At 34.9% G+C, this 16,298-nt stretch overlaps 1 protein-coding gene across 4 annotated transcripts in view; it reads left to right on the forward strand.

Annotated features, from left to right (window-relative positions):
* Positions 1-16,298, forward strand: part of ASCC3 (activating signal cointegrator 1 complex subunit 3) — a 274,883-nt gene that overhangs the window by 107,954 nt on the left and 150,631 nt on the right. For all 4 annotated transcript variants that reach the window (XM_038176559.1, XM_038176561.1, XM_072036159.1 and 1 more), the window contains exons 12-13: positions 6,362-6,538; positions 10,661-10,732. In XM_038176559.1, the coding sequence (XP_038032487.1) occupies positions 6,362-6,538; positions 10,661-10,732 (249 nt within the window). The remainder of the gene's footprint in view (positions 1-6,361; positions 6,539-10,660; positions 10,733-16,298) is intronic.

Here is a 16,298-nt window from a genome sequence, read left to right on the forward strand (position 1 = left end):
CTTTGCATAGAAGTGGTCAGGCAGTCATTCTGCACAACACTTTTTATGATTGATAGTTGAACATTTTTCCATTTTCTTGGTATATCCATGGAGTTTAAAAGGTAATCATGACTGTCACACTCCTTGATAATACAATAAAGCAGTTAAACTGATTTGTAGAAGACTTCATATTTCTTTTTTGTTTGTCTTTGGGGGGAAAAAAACAGTAAGCAGTATATGAAAAGGCATTTTGTCATTCAAGAAAAACTGAAATGGCACTGTGCAGGGCATAGAAATCTCTTAATAGGTATATTCAAAGTGTAATTCCTTCAGGCAAAGTATTGCATACTTAATATTTAGCCAAGGTAAAATAATATGGCTTATAATAGTGCTTTCTGCATGGTTATGTTTTTACAGTACCTCTAGATTTTTAAATATGTTCTGAGTGGAGAACTGAGATCACAGTATTCTCAGGGTTCACGGGAAGCAGAGTAAAACTCATTTATAAAATTACTTAACTAGATGGTTGCCTAGTAACATGTATTCTATGCGGAGTTGTAGATAACATCCCATGTAGAATCTTCAAAGCAGTATTAGTAGTTGCTTTTTTACTATGCACTTTTTGATTTTGTAATTTTATCATTTTTATGTTACTGCTTTTTCCATTTTTTTTTTTAGTTTTCCTAAAATGAGGAAATTACCACCTGTGTGGACTGATTGACTACTACTTAATGCTTTCATTAAGCAATGAACAAAAAAATCAGAAAAAGAAAAAATAAAAAAGAAAACATTAGTGAAACATTCTAACAAACTTTCTTGTTGGGCATTTTCAAGTGTCTTCAATTCTGTACAAAATTTCCTGTGAGAATTCCTCTCCCTCCCCCCCCCCCCCCCCTTTTTTTTTTTTTGTAATGTGAAAATCGTAGATCTTGCAAGGGGCTGAGACTTGCAGGTGTCTTCGTGGGTATCTTACTGACTAATGTGTATCCTGTACCTAGTACTTCATTCTTACCAGAGTCATGCGGGATACCCAGGAACCTAAGTCATGAATCAATCTTCTTGCAACATCTAGAGTTAACACTAAGAAATGTTTGTATCTAGTTTTCTGTACATCTTATCTTTCGTGGAGAGACATCCACTAAAGGGCATACAAACTGACTGTTGGAGTGTGTTGAAGTGATTCTGGGTCATGAAAATATCAGATTAATTTCTAGCCAGAGTACAATTTCACAAAGATGAGAATATGTAAACTTGTATGCTTCACTTCTGTTCTCAAGCTGAACAATCAGGGATATGCTTTTCAGCTTGATTGTAATTAATTCTGTGATTGTGATATTTTAATACATGGAAATGGGAAGATTGCTGAGATCACAAGTTCAGGAAAAATTTTAGAAGTCAGATAAGAGTATCTCTATGCATACCCTGCATGCTCTCAAGTGGTGGCTGTAATGTAATGAGATGATGTGCAAATCCACTAGGAAAATGAACCTGCTGTGATCAATCTACAGTCCAGACAGGCACTTCCCATACTTAATCCTTTATCGTTTACAGTGTAAACTCAAATGAGTGTGGAAATGCGTACCAGATAGCTATCTTCTGTTTATTTTTTCTGTATACATGGAATTTCATGGTGTGATAATAGCATTTTGCAAATGCGTATGGTGAACATGCTGTCAATTCTCCACATGCCACCATGAATGCTTCTGAATTAGATATACTAATTAGATATGTCAATTAAAGGTAGTTATGGCAATTTTATTTCTTCCTTTAAGTGTAATATCAAATCAATGAAATACAGTAAAGCTTTCAAAGAAAGTGACGTGTAAACACTGTGATGGTTCAGCTTTCCAAAGAAAGCCTTGTAAATTCTAATTGTTGCTCACACTTTTTTTTTCTAAGATAATTAAGCATGTGTAATGACTAAAACATCTGAAATTTTGTGCCAGTTGTGAAGAAAATTCACTTAGTTGAACCCCACCAGACAGTGATAGCGAATGCAAACAGAAAACTTCATCATCCAAAATATCTTTTCAATAACTTTTACTGCAGTTTCAGGAAACCACTATCATATAATAACTGTCTAACTGGGTCTTCTAGGACTAAATAAGTGATCTGGCACATGAAAAATACTAATGTTGGAATGGACTATATTTACAAAGTGTCCTCTTGCACTTTGTATATGCACGCGCAAGATAAACAAAAAATTTTGATACTTGCTTTTACAGGAGAAGTCTGAGAAGTAGTTGGAAAATGTATGCCCAGAGCTCTAAAAGTCATTATCAAAAATAAAATATTTGTAGTGCTTGGATGGATGAATAAGATAAGTAATTGAGACTCACTCATAATCACATAGTAAAATGTAAAAAAAAAAAAAAATAAACAATATGTGGTAGTTGCAGATTCAGGTAATTTTGCTTTTCTGACTTATGAGTTTAGCACAGTTTTGGTCACTGCTGTTTGTATGTTGCCATGTATAATTAAAATAATAAGGAAAACTCTGTGTATGTATATGAGGATATACAGACACAGAGTTCTAGTTTATAGTTTGAGCATAAAATAGTTGGGAGAAATATTATGATACATTTTTGCTTTTAGGATAAGCATACCTTGTTTTGCTTCTGAGGAAGATGGTGAAAAAATGATTATCTGGATGGCCTTGAAAGAAGTTAAATTGATGGAATGATTTAGAGGACTTTTATTGCACTTTGGAGCACTGAGTTACAGTCTTGCTTTTAATGAATCCTCTGTGATTATTTTCTGAATCTCTTTGGAGTCTTAACAGTGCTGCTTCAACATTAGAGTTATATAAGAAATACTTGAGGATGGAAATTTCATACAGAAGTTTGGCATTAATGAGGCAAGATTTTTTTCAAGCAAAATGTCCTTTTAGAGTTTCGTAGAGCTAGTATGTTTAAATGCTGACAACACAGGCTGGCAATTCTGATACAGTTTTAAAACTCTTTGTTTTATTACACTTTAACCACTGCTTCTTTCACCTGTTTTAGATAAGAAGTCTCACTTTTACTCAGGCATATGTGGCAGTGGTTATCTTTAATATAGTAGTTAACAGTGACCTCTTTTAATAGTTATAGACATAAACTTACCTAACCTGAAAAACAAACAAAAAACTTACAAACCTTACCAAACACTGTGAAACAAATAATGATTGTGTATCAGGCTCCTACTTTATTTACATTATACACTATTGGAAATAAAAAGCTCAAAGTTCCATAATTAGGATGCTGAGAAATTGCTGCAAATTTATATTTTACTGTGTAATTTAGATGGGAAAAGCACCAAACTTCATTTTGAATTTTTTTTTTCAGTTTGAATTAGCTTATTAATAGTCTTTACAGTAACATCTTGTTAGTTTTCAGATTTAAATAGAGCAAAATACATTATTACCTGAATTCTTTATTGTTCTGACATGATTTTTGTGGCTTAACATAAATAGAAAAATGATAGTCCAAATAATTTGCAAATTTTACTCACTGAAAAAAAAGTATGTAGGCATTATATCCATAAGCACAAATATATGTACAGGTTTAATATAAAATGTGCTTTGTTTATAAGTGTGTTGTACATATTAGTAATTTTTATTGTTCTTGCCTGTGTTGATTGCTGCAGTTTTCAGGTGCAGTTATAATTCTGGGTTCTCCAGGTTTCAGCCTAGAGAAGAAAAGGCTCTGGGGAGACCTCATTGTGACCTTTCAATACTTAAAGGGGTCTTACAAAAAGATGGAGAAGGACTCTTTACTTGGGTTAATAATGATAGGACAAGGGGGAATGGTCTTAAACTAAAAGAGGTTAGATTTAGACTAGACATAAGGAAGGAATTCTTCACTGAGTAGTGAGGCACCATAGGTTGCCCAGAGAATCTGTGGATGCCCCATCCCTGGAAATGTGCAAGGCCAGGCTGGATGGGGCCTTGGTCTACTGGATGGCATCCCTGCCCATGACAGGGGGCTGGAGTTAGGTGATCTTTAAGGTCCCTTCCAATCTGAACAATCAGTTTCCTGACCACAAGGCCAGCTGCCAGATTGGTAAAGTTAAGCAGTTTCTATTTACAAGGATTTTGAAAATGAAAAGTCTCAGTAAACTGTAACTGTTCTTCAGATGTCGTTATATTTTGAAAGAAAACTCTGAACAGTTAATTGGTGTAAAAATTCATAAGTCCATGGTTATTATGTAGAGTTCTTGTTAATTGTTTAAATACTGGAAATAATTTCCTACCATCCGATGGATCTGAGCACATTTTTCAGGCTCTTAGAAGATTTGAAATATATTAAATTTAGCAAAATCAAATATGTTTTGCAGATTAGAGTTTAGTTACACTTTCAGATTGAGGTACTTGATTATCAGGTGATAGTGAACAAAGTATAGTATAATTAAATATATCTGTGGTTACTGTATTTACAGATTCAGGTTCAAAAACCTGCATAGGCATTAGACAAATTAGACATTTGTATGAGGTGTCCATGTCCAGACACTGCCAGGGGTTGGGGCTGCGGGACTCTTCTGTGGCGAGAGGCGAGGGCTGCCCTATGCCAGTTCCAGCCATTTCCAATGTTCCAATGGCACCACCACAAGGCATGGCTGGGCCCTGCAGCCAAAATGGCGGCGCTTTGGGGTTTAAAAAAAAAAAAAAAAAAAAAAAAAAAAACAGCTCCAAGGAGTGAGGAAAAATGTATGAGAAACAAACCTGTGAGACCCAAGATCACAGGGATCCCTGTAGTCCATGGGGAGGCCAGGCTGGAGCATACAGAAAACCAAAAAAAAAAAAAAAAAAAAAAAAGCCCCACCCTCCAAAACTGTATGATTGAGGATGACCCTTAGGTCATCAGGAAATCCAGCTATAAAAATATATCTAACAAATTATATTCTAGTAATGCTCCTTTGTTAATGAACTTGCTTATCAGCTTTCTTGAATGCTGGCTACAGATGTTAAGACTTGTGAAAATGAAATATCTTGTGTCTGTCCTCTCAGAATTTGAGTTTACATTTAAGAGTTTGTTGTACATGAACTTTCCTCTGCAAAGCTGCACTTTTGTGTAAGTGAAGAAGTGTTGGTCAGTCAGCAGTTTTTCTGTGGTGTTTAGTTGCTTGCATCAACTGTCAGAACCTCCAGATTTTTACTATGTGGTATGTCCATTATCAGCAACACAGTGGTTTGCTTGGTTGTTGTCTGTAGAGTTGGAAGGATAGGGTGGGGATGTTTTCATTTGGGTTTTGGTTTATGATTTTTGTGTACTTACTATTCCCCAGGTCTGTATTATGGTATCATTTGTTTTATCTTCCTTACGAATGTTGTCCATATACTTTTTAATCATCTTTTTTTTTTTTTTTGAAAACTTCTTGTTCTTCTGTTTTAATTGCAACATGGGACTTCCTTTCATTTTAACTTGCATATCTTAGTCATTCAAAACCTGTACCTAAGTTTCACAGTGTTTTGAACAGGACTTAGCTGGGTAGAAGATAGCAACCTTACTCATAAGATGAGACATTCGTGCATTTGCAACAAGTTGAGAACCTTGTTTGTGGCTTCAGTTATGCTATGTACAAAAAGTCTTTAGATGAAAATTTCTGTATGTCTAAATAATTGCACTAGTAAATAAGCTGTGAGCCAGCCTACAAAGCTCTTAATATTCCAGCAAGAAATGGGAAAATTCTTGCATTCTTTCCTCATTAAAATATTTTAATTGCTTTCATTCTTTTTGGAAATTATCTGGAAATATATGCAATATGCAAGGTTTTATATGAAACAGAGTATTTATATGTATAAAATAACCATTTCTGTTATAAAATGTAATACAAACAGGAAAAAAAAAAAGAATGATAGAAAAAATGTCTGTTAGTGTTCTTGGTATCTTCAGTTCTGCAGAAGTACTGATACATACTGCAGAAACGCAGATAGTGATAAACCAGAATAGATTGCCTAAGAGAGTTGTGGAAATATCTAAGCAATATCCAAGATTGAGGAATGGCACAAATTACATTGTTTTTTATTTCAGAAGTGTGTGAATTCAACTAAAAAGAAATGATTCCTGTCCTAGTTTTGCCTGTAAATTCTACAATCCCTTCTTAACAAGCCAGTGTTACTGTTCTTGTTCCTCCATGTAAGTTAATGAATACTAACTTTTTGCAGGGTAAAAGAGATGAATAAGCAAGATTCAATGGAACTGTAGAGTGTTCTGGTTTCTTCAGTACAGGATAATCACTAGCTCAAATCTATTGTTCACCTTTTTATATAATACTAAATGCTTCGTTTATGTTATTATTGAGTAAGGGAGGTTTTAAAACCCCTACTGTGCTTGATTTCTTCTACTGTAACACTTGGATTATTTACAGTGTTTTTTTTTGTTTGTTTGTTTATTTTTTGTAGGTTGAATCTACACAAAGTATGATCAGGATTTTGGGTCTTTCAGCTACATTACCCAATTATCTTGATGTTGCTACATTTCTACATGTTAATCCCTACATTGGACTGTTCTACTTTGATGGCCGTTTCCGACCTGTACCACTGGGACAAACCTTTATAGGAATTAAGACGACTAATAAGGTAAAGAATCAGGAAAAGCAAAGAAAGGACTGCTATTTGTTTTAATCATGCTTCACCTATGTATGTGTAGGGGGTACTGTTTTGTTTGTTTGTTTTATGCTACTGCTGTTTTATGAAGCATATTCTCTATAAAGATACAGTGAGAGATGCTTAAAGAATCCTGTTTCCTCAGTTTGCAGTCCCTGTAAATAGGCCTAACTGTGGCTGGGTACAATGGTATGTAGTTTTGCAATGCCTCCACTTTACTAATAAGTTTTGCTTTATTGGGGAAAAATCTTCACCCTCAACTGCAGTCACTGTAGGACCTGATTATTCTGCCTTTCTCATTTGTTTTCCATTTGGCTAGAAACTTTGCCAGTAAGGATGCCTGTGGAATAATCAATGGAATGTTATAAGAAAAATACTCGTTTATGAAATCTTGATATGAGACATGCATTAACTTAACACTAGTGGGTTATAAGTTACTGATGAAAACCTTAGTGTCCTAAGCCATTGTTTATCACATGTGCATGTTTGATAGAAAACACATTACAACAGTCCCTAAATTAGCTTCTTTATTCTTTGTGCTCTTGTTCATTTGGGGAAAGCATTGAGGCCATGTAGGTATATTATTCTTATTAAAATCATAGGTCAATGAAGTGCAGTGCCACTTGACACTTCAAATTATAAACCTTCTTTAAATACAGGCATTGATACAAACACATTTCCATAAACTGCTTTTGCAAAGATTTCTATGCATCTCAGTAGCAAATAATTAAAGCACAAGTTACTTAGAGATGTATAATATTTTATAGCTCAGCTTTTTAGGAAATCTTATTCTGCTCTGATTTCAATTTAATAGAGATCAAGACATTTTTGATCAAAAGTCAATTGCATAACTTAATCAATGATAATATTCTTTTCTAGGTTCTTTTTTTTTTTTTTTCTATTTTTTTCTAGGTTATTTAGCTAGTACATTCTATCTGAAATGCAGGAAAGAAACTTTAGCTTACAACCATAGGGAGCCATTTCAAGTGTATACACGCAAGACTAGTTTACCGTATGTTGCTTACCACAATTTGCATATTTTAACCTTCATTAATGATACTAAGTGCCTTCACTGTTATTTGCTGTTGCTTTTCTTTAATGTTTTCCTAGCACTAGATTTGTCTATTTTGTTTATTTCTACTGTAGTCTGGTAAGAAAAAAAGGAAAGACTCCATTTAATCATATTTATTTTAGAATGCATCCCTGATTTAAAAATCAGAGTACTACACAGATTCTCTTATGACATTTAACATGATTAAAAAAAATGTTTTCTTAAAACAGAACAAGACAAACACAAAAAATAAATATTATTAATAGGAAATAATCATAAATATTAGGAGGTAGTAGTTATTCTGAAATGTGAATACACAGCAGACAAAGAAGACTCTTTTAGTAATGCCGCAAGCTAGGAGTTTATCTTTTTATTTCTCAGAAGAATGCCATTCTAGATTTCATAGAGTAAAATACATTTTGCAATGAAGTTAATATATGTTGTATCAAATGAAAACTAGAAGCATTAAACCTCTTTTACAAAGGATTCTTTTCAGTATAATATTAATACTGAACCTGCCAAATGATTACTGATATCAATATCCTTCTGGTCTATCTGAAAGGAAAGCAGTGCAAGAATCCACAGAATCAAAAATTCTTGTAGAACATCAACAGATGCTATGCAATCAATACTATGTCTGTATCCACACTGGTGAGGAGCAAGGAGACAAAGTTGTTAGTTCCTTGAAGTAGATGCTTTGCCATAGCTTTATAATATTTTTTGTCCAAAAAAAAAAAAAAAAAAAAAAAAACACAAAAACTCTCCAAAAATTTGGAGCAGATGAATAATTTGCCAATTCATATGCAAACCACAGGCAAGCCTTCTTCAACAATCAGTAGCAATGTCCTCTAAACCATAGCCGTTTAGCTGTTTCAGATGGACACAGCGGTTTTTCTCAGGCTTTTAGCATATGGGAATTTGATACATTTCCAAAATGCTTCTGATCCCACAATGAACAACAATTGGTGCTGAAGTTAGGCATACTTATCCTTTTTAGATTGGATTCTACTAAAAAGACTGGTAGCAGCCTGGTAGTATAATAGGGCACCTGCTTCACTAAAGTTGAGGCAAAAGCTTCCAAATCTCTGAGCTGCTGCTGGCATATAGACTGCTTCTCTATGGTAGTGCAGGGATATGGAAGAGGCCCAATCAGCCTTGCAAAACTCAGTGGAGGGGAGTGCTTGCTTTAGATGCTAGCATTTCTCACTGTGGTTCTGCCTAAAGATACTTACGCTAGTACCTAAGTATCTTTTCTTCAGGAAATGAATTAGGATGTCTGTGAAAGCTCAGCTAAAATTAATTTTAGTGACATGGCATTTCAGTGCTAGATAGCAGTTGTCCAAAAATGTGTGGAATAAATGGGATTGCTCTATATTCTTCTCTAGAATATGTATAACATTATGGCTATTTATGATGTGCGTTCATGCATATTTTAGTTGTGTTCTTAATTGAGATTTATAATGATGCTGTCTCCCTCTTGCTGGGTTAGATATGCACAGCACATGTTGTATAACTTTTGGTGTACTTATTAGGCATAGACGTTAGCCGGGAAATAGTTGAAACTGACAGCATATGGAACCAAGACTAAAATATGGCTTCTTCATTTGCAGATCTATTAATGTCACATATATGGATCATCTACTCAGTTTAATTTGATTTTAAAAGTTGTTTCTTTTTTTTTTTGATGGAAGACAAATAATCTGGCTATATAGAGTTGTTATTTTTCTTTATTCATGTTAGTTTTCTCTCTGTGTATGGGTGCAAAGCATATGTAAAATTGTTTGTACATGTGTGTATATATATATGTCCATATGTGTGTTTATGCATTGCCTATTTACACTTCTTAATAATTTTCAAATAAATGTCTGAAAAATAATTAAATGAAGTGCTAACCTCTCATTTTCAGAGCAATCAGACAGGGTATTTGTCTCTTGCACACAAGGCCATCTTTCTCACATTTTTACTATTATTCTTCTGGCAAATATGAATGTTCTCTCCTTCCCATTAAAGCAATTAAAGCTATGTTTTACAACTTTAAGATATTCTAGATAACACCAAGAAGTGCTGAATTTCCATTTTCTAGTTCCTACATATTTTTTTCTTACAAAATATTTGTGTCAAAAAAAAAAAAAAAGCTGTATTTTCCTTCTTTCCACCCCTTAATGCAAAAATGAAGGATGGAGTCCTTATCTGCTCTAATTTTGAACTTCATTTATTTAGTCTGATTTGGAACAATCTTAAGTACATGCTATGATACATTAAAAAAAAAAAATGAAAGAAGTATATTTAGAGCAGATTGAAGAATACATTTCTATTGAGTTTTAAACTGAACTCTATTTTGGAACCTTTCTGAAGCTTTATGATTTATCCGTAATTGGAAATCCTGTGTGTCGTAATCCCACTGTTTCCTAGTGACCCAACTATGAAGAAAATTCTTTTTTCTGACAAAAAAAATGAGAATCAGTAACTGCTTGGATATGTATATCTGCAATGTATAAGCTGCATTCATAGATCAAAATAAGATAACATAACAAGATAAAAATAACTTAATAAAAATAATATAAAAATAAAACAAGATAAAAATAATTATTTGATGTTTGGTGAGGTGATGTATTAAATGGATTACTTCATCACTATCCAGTAGAAGTATGATTCCTTATATATGGATCCTGTTGGAGATGAGGGGTGAGAATTATGCAGTGTTCAAGACATGGTGCACAAGGACTCAGCATCTCTCATTTGAAATGTCCTTGGTTTTGTGTCTTGCTTTTGTTATTAAAGACCTCTCTTTGGTCTTAAAAAAAAAAAAAAAAAGTCACTTAATAAACTTTATATCCACTACCCTTTTTTTGTGCTTTGTCTACTTATTTTCATGACCTATTTGTGAATTAATAAAGTATTGTTAGTAATGGGGATCAGTATATTATAAATTCAATTGCATAAACATATTTTTAATGGATCACTATTACTTGTTTGACATGTAATAGAAAATATGTAGAAAAATAGAAATGATTTTAATATAAGGTATGATGTTTACTTTTCAGGTGCAGCAGCTAAATCATATGGATGAAGTATGTTATGAAAACGTGCTGAAGCAAATAATGGCTGGACACCAGGTATTTTTTTGGTTTGGTTTGCATTCAGAACAAACATAAAGAAATTGGTTTTGATCATTATAAAGTTTGTTTTAAATATTTTTTTTTTTGAGGTATGTCACTTCAAGGGTCTTCTTTAACCTCAAAAACACTTTATAGAATCAGCATGCAAGAAAACCTAAAGAGGCTAAGAAATGTTCATTTGTACCAAAGGTGAAAATTTCTAGTATAACTCAAGCTAACTAATGAATATTTATGTCTTGAGTTTAAAATGACAAAGGTTGGTACTTAGAGGCCTTAGACTTAGGTACATTTAATGATTTAAAATAAAATAAAATAAAATCTAGTTATTATTCTCACCCTTTCCCATATCTTGCCAATTCTAGCTAGAGATCCTGTTGGAGATGAGGGGTGAGAATTATGCAGTGTTCAAGACATGGTGCACAAGGACTCAGCATCTCTCATTTGAAATGTCCTTGGTTTTGTGTCTTGCTTTTGTTATTAAAGGAAGTAATCCTTCATTTTGCTCTACGGTAGAAGTTTCTGCAGTGAATTTTCAAATCTGACATTCCCCTTGGCTTGACACCTTTGCATGAATAGTTTATCTTTCTGTTATTGTTGTGCTCTTAGATCACCATCACATGATGTCTTCTTTTTGTTATTTTTTTGCAAATATAGCAATGTGAGAGGCAGTAGTTGTGACAGGTATGGCACCTGTTCAGAGCATGAACAAAACTAAGTAATCTACATATAACGGAAGGAAATTCACAAACAATGCTAAGAACTGTGTATTTTCCCTGTTTCAAAGAAAATTCAGATTATGATGTTATTTTAAAAGTTGAACAGTTGGTTTATGACTTGGAGAAAATAAAATTCTTCAGCAACAAATAACTCTTCCTTCTCCCTCTGGTTCAATATCGCTTACCTTCCCTTGCTATTATCAACTACTGGTGATATATTCAAAAAGCTTTTAATGTAGTCATGAAGATTGCATATGGAAAGTTGATATTTGCCAGAGTGAAAATTTTTAACAACATTTGTTGGCAGTACCAAGGGAACTTGAGTTTGTTATTTCCTCATTGTCAACTATGCTCACATCTTACCATATTTCTTAAATTGAGGTAGCTTTAGTTGCTTGTATTTCACTTTTTGTTATGATTGTGTGTATTTTCACTTGCTATAGATGAAGCTACAAGTAGCAGATTCTTTAAGTCAGTATGTCTAAACAACTAACATTTCTTGGAATACAGGCAGAAAGTTGCATGCTGTTCCAGAATATTTATTGCACCTTTCTTCCCCTCTCTTTTCTTCAGACTGAGGGGGAAAAATATCTAAAAATTTATCTAATAAAGACTCAAGTGCAATAATTCGTATAATTCTTGCAGATGGTGTTTTGTTGTTTGCATGGCTTTCCTTGAGAATGGTTTTAGTTCCTGTACAAACAGTTGAATGCACGAGTGTTTTAAGGCATGTGCTGCAGCTGAAAAGATGTCACATGAAGAACACTAGTCTCCATAATGTTAGTTTCACTAGCTGAGACAATTGCTGATCTCAGTTTCTGAAAATTATGTTCCAAGCCAACAATCAAATAAGCAGTGTATTTTCAGACAAGGCAGAAGTGTCATTTCCCTTGCTATAGAAAAGTTTGTTTGATTTCAGAATGCTTTGGTTGATTTGATTCAATTGATTGTAAATGTTAAGCACTTTCATTGCTTTAAAATGTTTGTTCTGGGTATGATATATGTTGACTATCACTAGCCTGTGGTAAATATGCTGATTAAAGTGACAAAGATAACATAGATTGCTAGCAGTGCAAATTCAGTATGAATATTGTTCTTTGATGATCATTCAGTGTAAGAATTTATCTATATGCTGAATATATATGCAAGTTGAATTCAGTAAAAAATACATAAATCAGTATGGCATTTCAAAAAGTTATGGTAATGAGTTTAATGATATTTCAAAGCAATTGTATCAAGCACAGGTATATATATCAAGGAGTAGCATTTGAGATATGTTACAGAACTCTTAAATATACATTTATGTAACTTTTTTTATATTTCCTTTTTTCAAATTATTGAAAACATTTGTCTTTATACTTATGAAACAGACCTTCATATCCTGAAATGATGATATACAAAACACTACTATGCAGTCTTTGACAATGCAGAGCTAAGCATATCAGCTCATTGTATAATACAGTTAATTATAGTTTGTAGTATTTAATCAGGTAGTAAAAGTGAGGGATTTTACTTTTAATGAGTATTCTCTGATAAATGAACTGTCTAATCATTATACAAACTGCAGATGTTAAAAAAAAAAAAAAAAAAAAGAAAAAGGCAGATATATCTGCACTGAAATACCTTCCCCGTAGTGTAGGATGAATTCTATGCTAGGAAGGTTTTCCTTAGTGTGTTTTCATAATTTTGAGAATAGCATTTGATATTCTAGAGTTATCAGCTGCTTCTGATTTTTTTGTTTTAGAAATTCATTGCCTTGTGTACAGTTTTAATGTAGTCTGATACTGTCTTGCTCTGTAACCTTTCATAGCTTTTTTTTTGTTTTTTTTTTTTAAGTTTTTCTTTAAACTTGTGTTTATTTTCATTCTGTGTGTGTGTATAAAGTTTGTTTGCTTTCTTACAAAGTTGTGGCTGTTTCTAAATGGAAAGATCATAGGATCATAGAATGGTTTGGATTGGAAGGGACCTTAAAGCCCATCCAGTTCCAACTCCCCTGACATGGGCAGGGACATCTCCCACTTGCCCAGGTTGCTCCATTCAGCCTGGCTTCAACACTTTAAGGGAGGGGGCATCCACAGCTTCTCTGCGCAACCTGTTCCAGTGTCTCACTACCTTGAGTGAATAATTTCTTCCTTATGTCTAAATTTATATCTTATATCTTAATCTAAATTTACCCTGTTTTAGTTTAAAACCATTACTTGTCCTATCACTCCACTCCCTGAAAGAGTCCTCCCCCCCCCCAGCTTGCCTATAGGCCCCCTTTAAGTACTGTAAAGGCCACTTTAAGGTCTCCCTGAGTCCAGAGTGCAAGCAAAATTCTGTGGTGAGGAGGTCCTTGCACGAGATTTGGGGAGGAAGAAAGATGAAAACTCACAGAGGGGCAAGCCAGTCCACCACTGGGTGCAGGGTCAGAGCAAGAATCACAGAAAATTACAGTCTGGAAAAGAGAAGACTGAGAAGAGACCTCATCAATGTATATAAATATCTGAGGGGATGGTGCCAAGAGGATGGAGCCAGTCTCTTTTCAGTCACGTCCAGTGAGAGGATGAGAGACAACAAGCACAAATTGAAGTATAGGAGGTTCTGGCTGAATTTGAGGGGGCATTTCTTTACTGCGAAGGTGACAGAGCACTGGAACAGGTTGTCCAGAGAGGCTGTGGAGTCTCATCTGGAGATATTCAAACCCTGCCTGCATGCCATCTTCTGTAGTGTGCAGTTGTAGTGTGTAGATCCTGCTTGGCAGGGGGGTTGGACTAGATGATGTTCAGAGGTCCCTTCCAACCGCAGCCATTCTGTGAAAATGGTAGTGTTTCCAGAAAGGGCAACAGCAGCATCATTCATTCCTGACACAGTTATGCAGCTGTTACTTTATGGTCTATATGGCCTCCCCAAAGCCTTCTCCAAGATGAGCAGCCCCAGTTCTCTCAGCCCCTCTCCACGGGAGAGGTGCTCCAGCCCTTGATCATCCTCTTGACCTTCCTCTGGATGAGTCCATGTCCTTGTGATGGGGGCCCCAGAGTTGAGCACAGTGTTCCAGGTGGGGTCTCATAAGAGCAGAGGAGAAGGGGAGAGTCACCTCCCTCACTCCACTGGCCACGCTTATTTTGATGCAGCCCAGAATACAGTTGGTTTTCTGGGCTGCAAGCACACACTGCTGCTTCATGTTGAACTTTTCGTCAGCCGGCATCCCAGGTCCTTCTCCTCAGGGCTGCTCTCAATCCACTCTCTGCCCAGCACGTATTTGTGCTTGGAATTGCCCCAGCCCAGATGTTGGACCTTGCACTTGGCCTTGTAGAATTTCATGAGGTTCACATCCTCTTCCCAAGTACTTCAGAAAAAAAAATCTACAGCAGTTGTATATCTGAATGAAATTCAGGAAATATTTGAAATTTTCTATCTTTTGAGGCAGTAATATATGACAGGCACTCTGATCTCATCAGCAGTGGTTCAGAGAACCAAAAGCTATATTCCATCTTTATGCAAGAAAGAAATACCAGAATCAGAGAAAAATATATTCCCTTTTCTAAAGTTCCATGAGTTTGAGTTAATGTACGCTCTCCTGTGGCCATCAAACTTTCACAATGTTGTCTTTAAGATTCTTTATTAGAGTCTTTTGAATGAGTTAATAAATTAAACCCAACAGTTGTTTGTTTACCTACTCTTCTGTTAACTCATTTTGAAAGAATTCTACAGTGCTAAAAAGGAGTAATTTAGTCTTATGGAAGTCATGCTGATGTGCCACTGTCGTATTATAGGTTATAGTGTGATGCTTGACTGAAGTTATATGTTCATGTGTTTTAATAGATGTACGTGTGTTTTCATTTTTTAAGACTAAGGCTGGTAGGAGGTAGTTGCATTCTACAGACATGTGTTTTGACAGATGGAGAGAAGCTTTTTATGTTGATTTTTCAACAGTCATACTCTGCAAGACTTCAAGATCTTTCTGGCTACTGGGAAATTAAGAGTTGGTGATTCAGCCTTTAATTTTGATCCATCTGCTCAAACTAATGAGATATCTCATTTGTAGGCTTCACTTTGAATTACCAAATGCAACTGAAGCTGTAACATTTGTCTTATAGCACAACTCTCCTCTTGCTGAACTTGAGGAAAAATGTAATGATGAATGGCTTGCCCTACTGAGTTTTCTGGGGTTCTTGTTACAGAAACTTTTTATGGTGACTGGAGAATGAAGATCAGAAAATGTCCCAAAGGTTTCCTGGTGCTTTTTAAGTCAGCGTGCTCTTTTTGTAGGATTACTAGTGATGTAGGTCTTCATGATGAGGTTCCTTTGTCATATCCTACCTCTTAAGACTATGTTAAGTGAGAAGGGATTTTTCTCAGTGTCCTTCTGTGCTTGGTATTAGCTGGTGAATATTTGTTTTCATGTAATACTTAAAATTTGCTGTGTTCTTATATTGCCTGCAAGTATGTTAGAGCCTCTTGGATTGCTTTGCACTTTTGGAGTTTTACTTCTACCCTTTAATAAACCAAAGACTCTTTAAACAAAGAGAGGGGAAAAAAATGTTAAAATTACACACTTTATCAGAGAATGTGACCCTATACTCAGTTACAGGTAGAGTATTTTTGCCAGCATTTGTCTTCCAGAATACTCTTTTCTCAAAGACTGTGTCATCAAAAATTATCATTCCTCAAAATGATTATACCTGTTTCTTGTCAGACAGTCTCCAGGAGTGAATCACAGGCATTAGCAGCAGTAGTTCAGCTACGGAGCTGAAAAGGCTTTTTAACATTTTACAGCCCTGTAAGAAAGGCGTCTAGTGCCAAGCGTTCTGGGGAGTGGGTAGCACCTTGCTGAGGCAGCCTGCAGAGAACCTCGTAAGATCAGC

This window comes from Anas platyrhynchos, chromosome 3 (genome assembly GCF_047663525.1).
Source record: "Anas platyrhynchos isolate ZD024472 breed Pekin duck chromosome 3, IASCAAS_PekinDuck_T2T, whole genome shotgun sequence".
Lineage (NCBI taxonomy): Eukaryota > Metazoa > Chordata > Aves > Anseriformes > Anatidae > Anas > Anas platyrhynchos.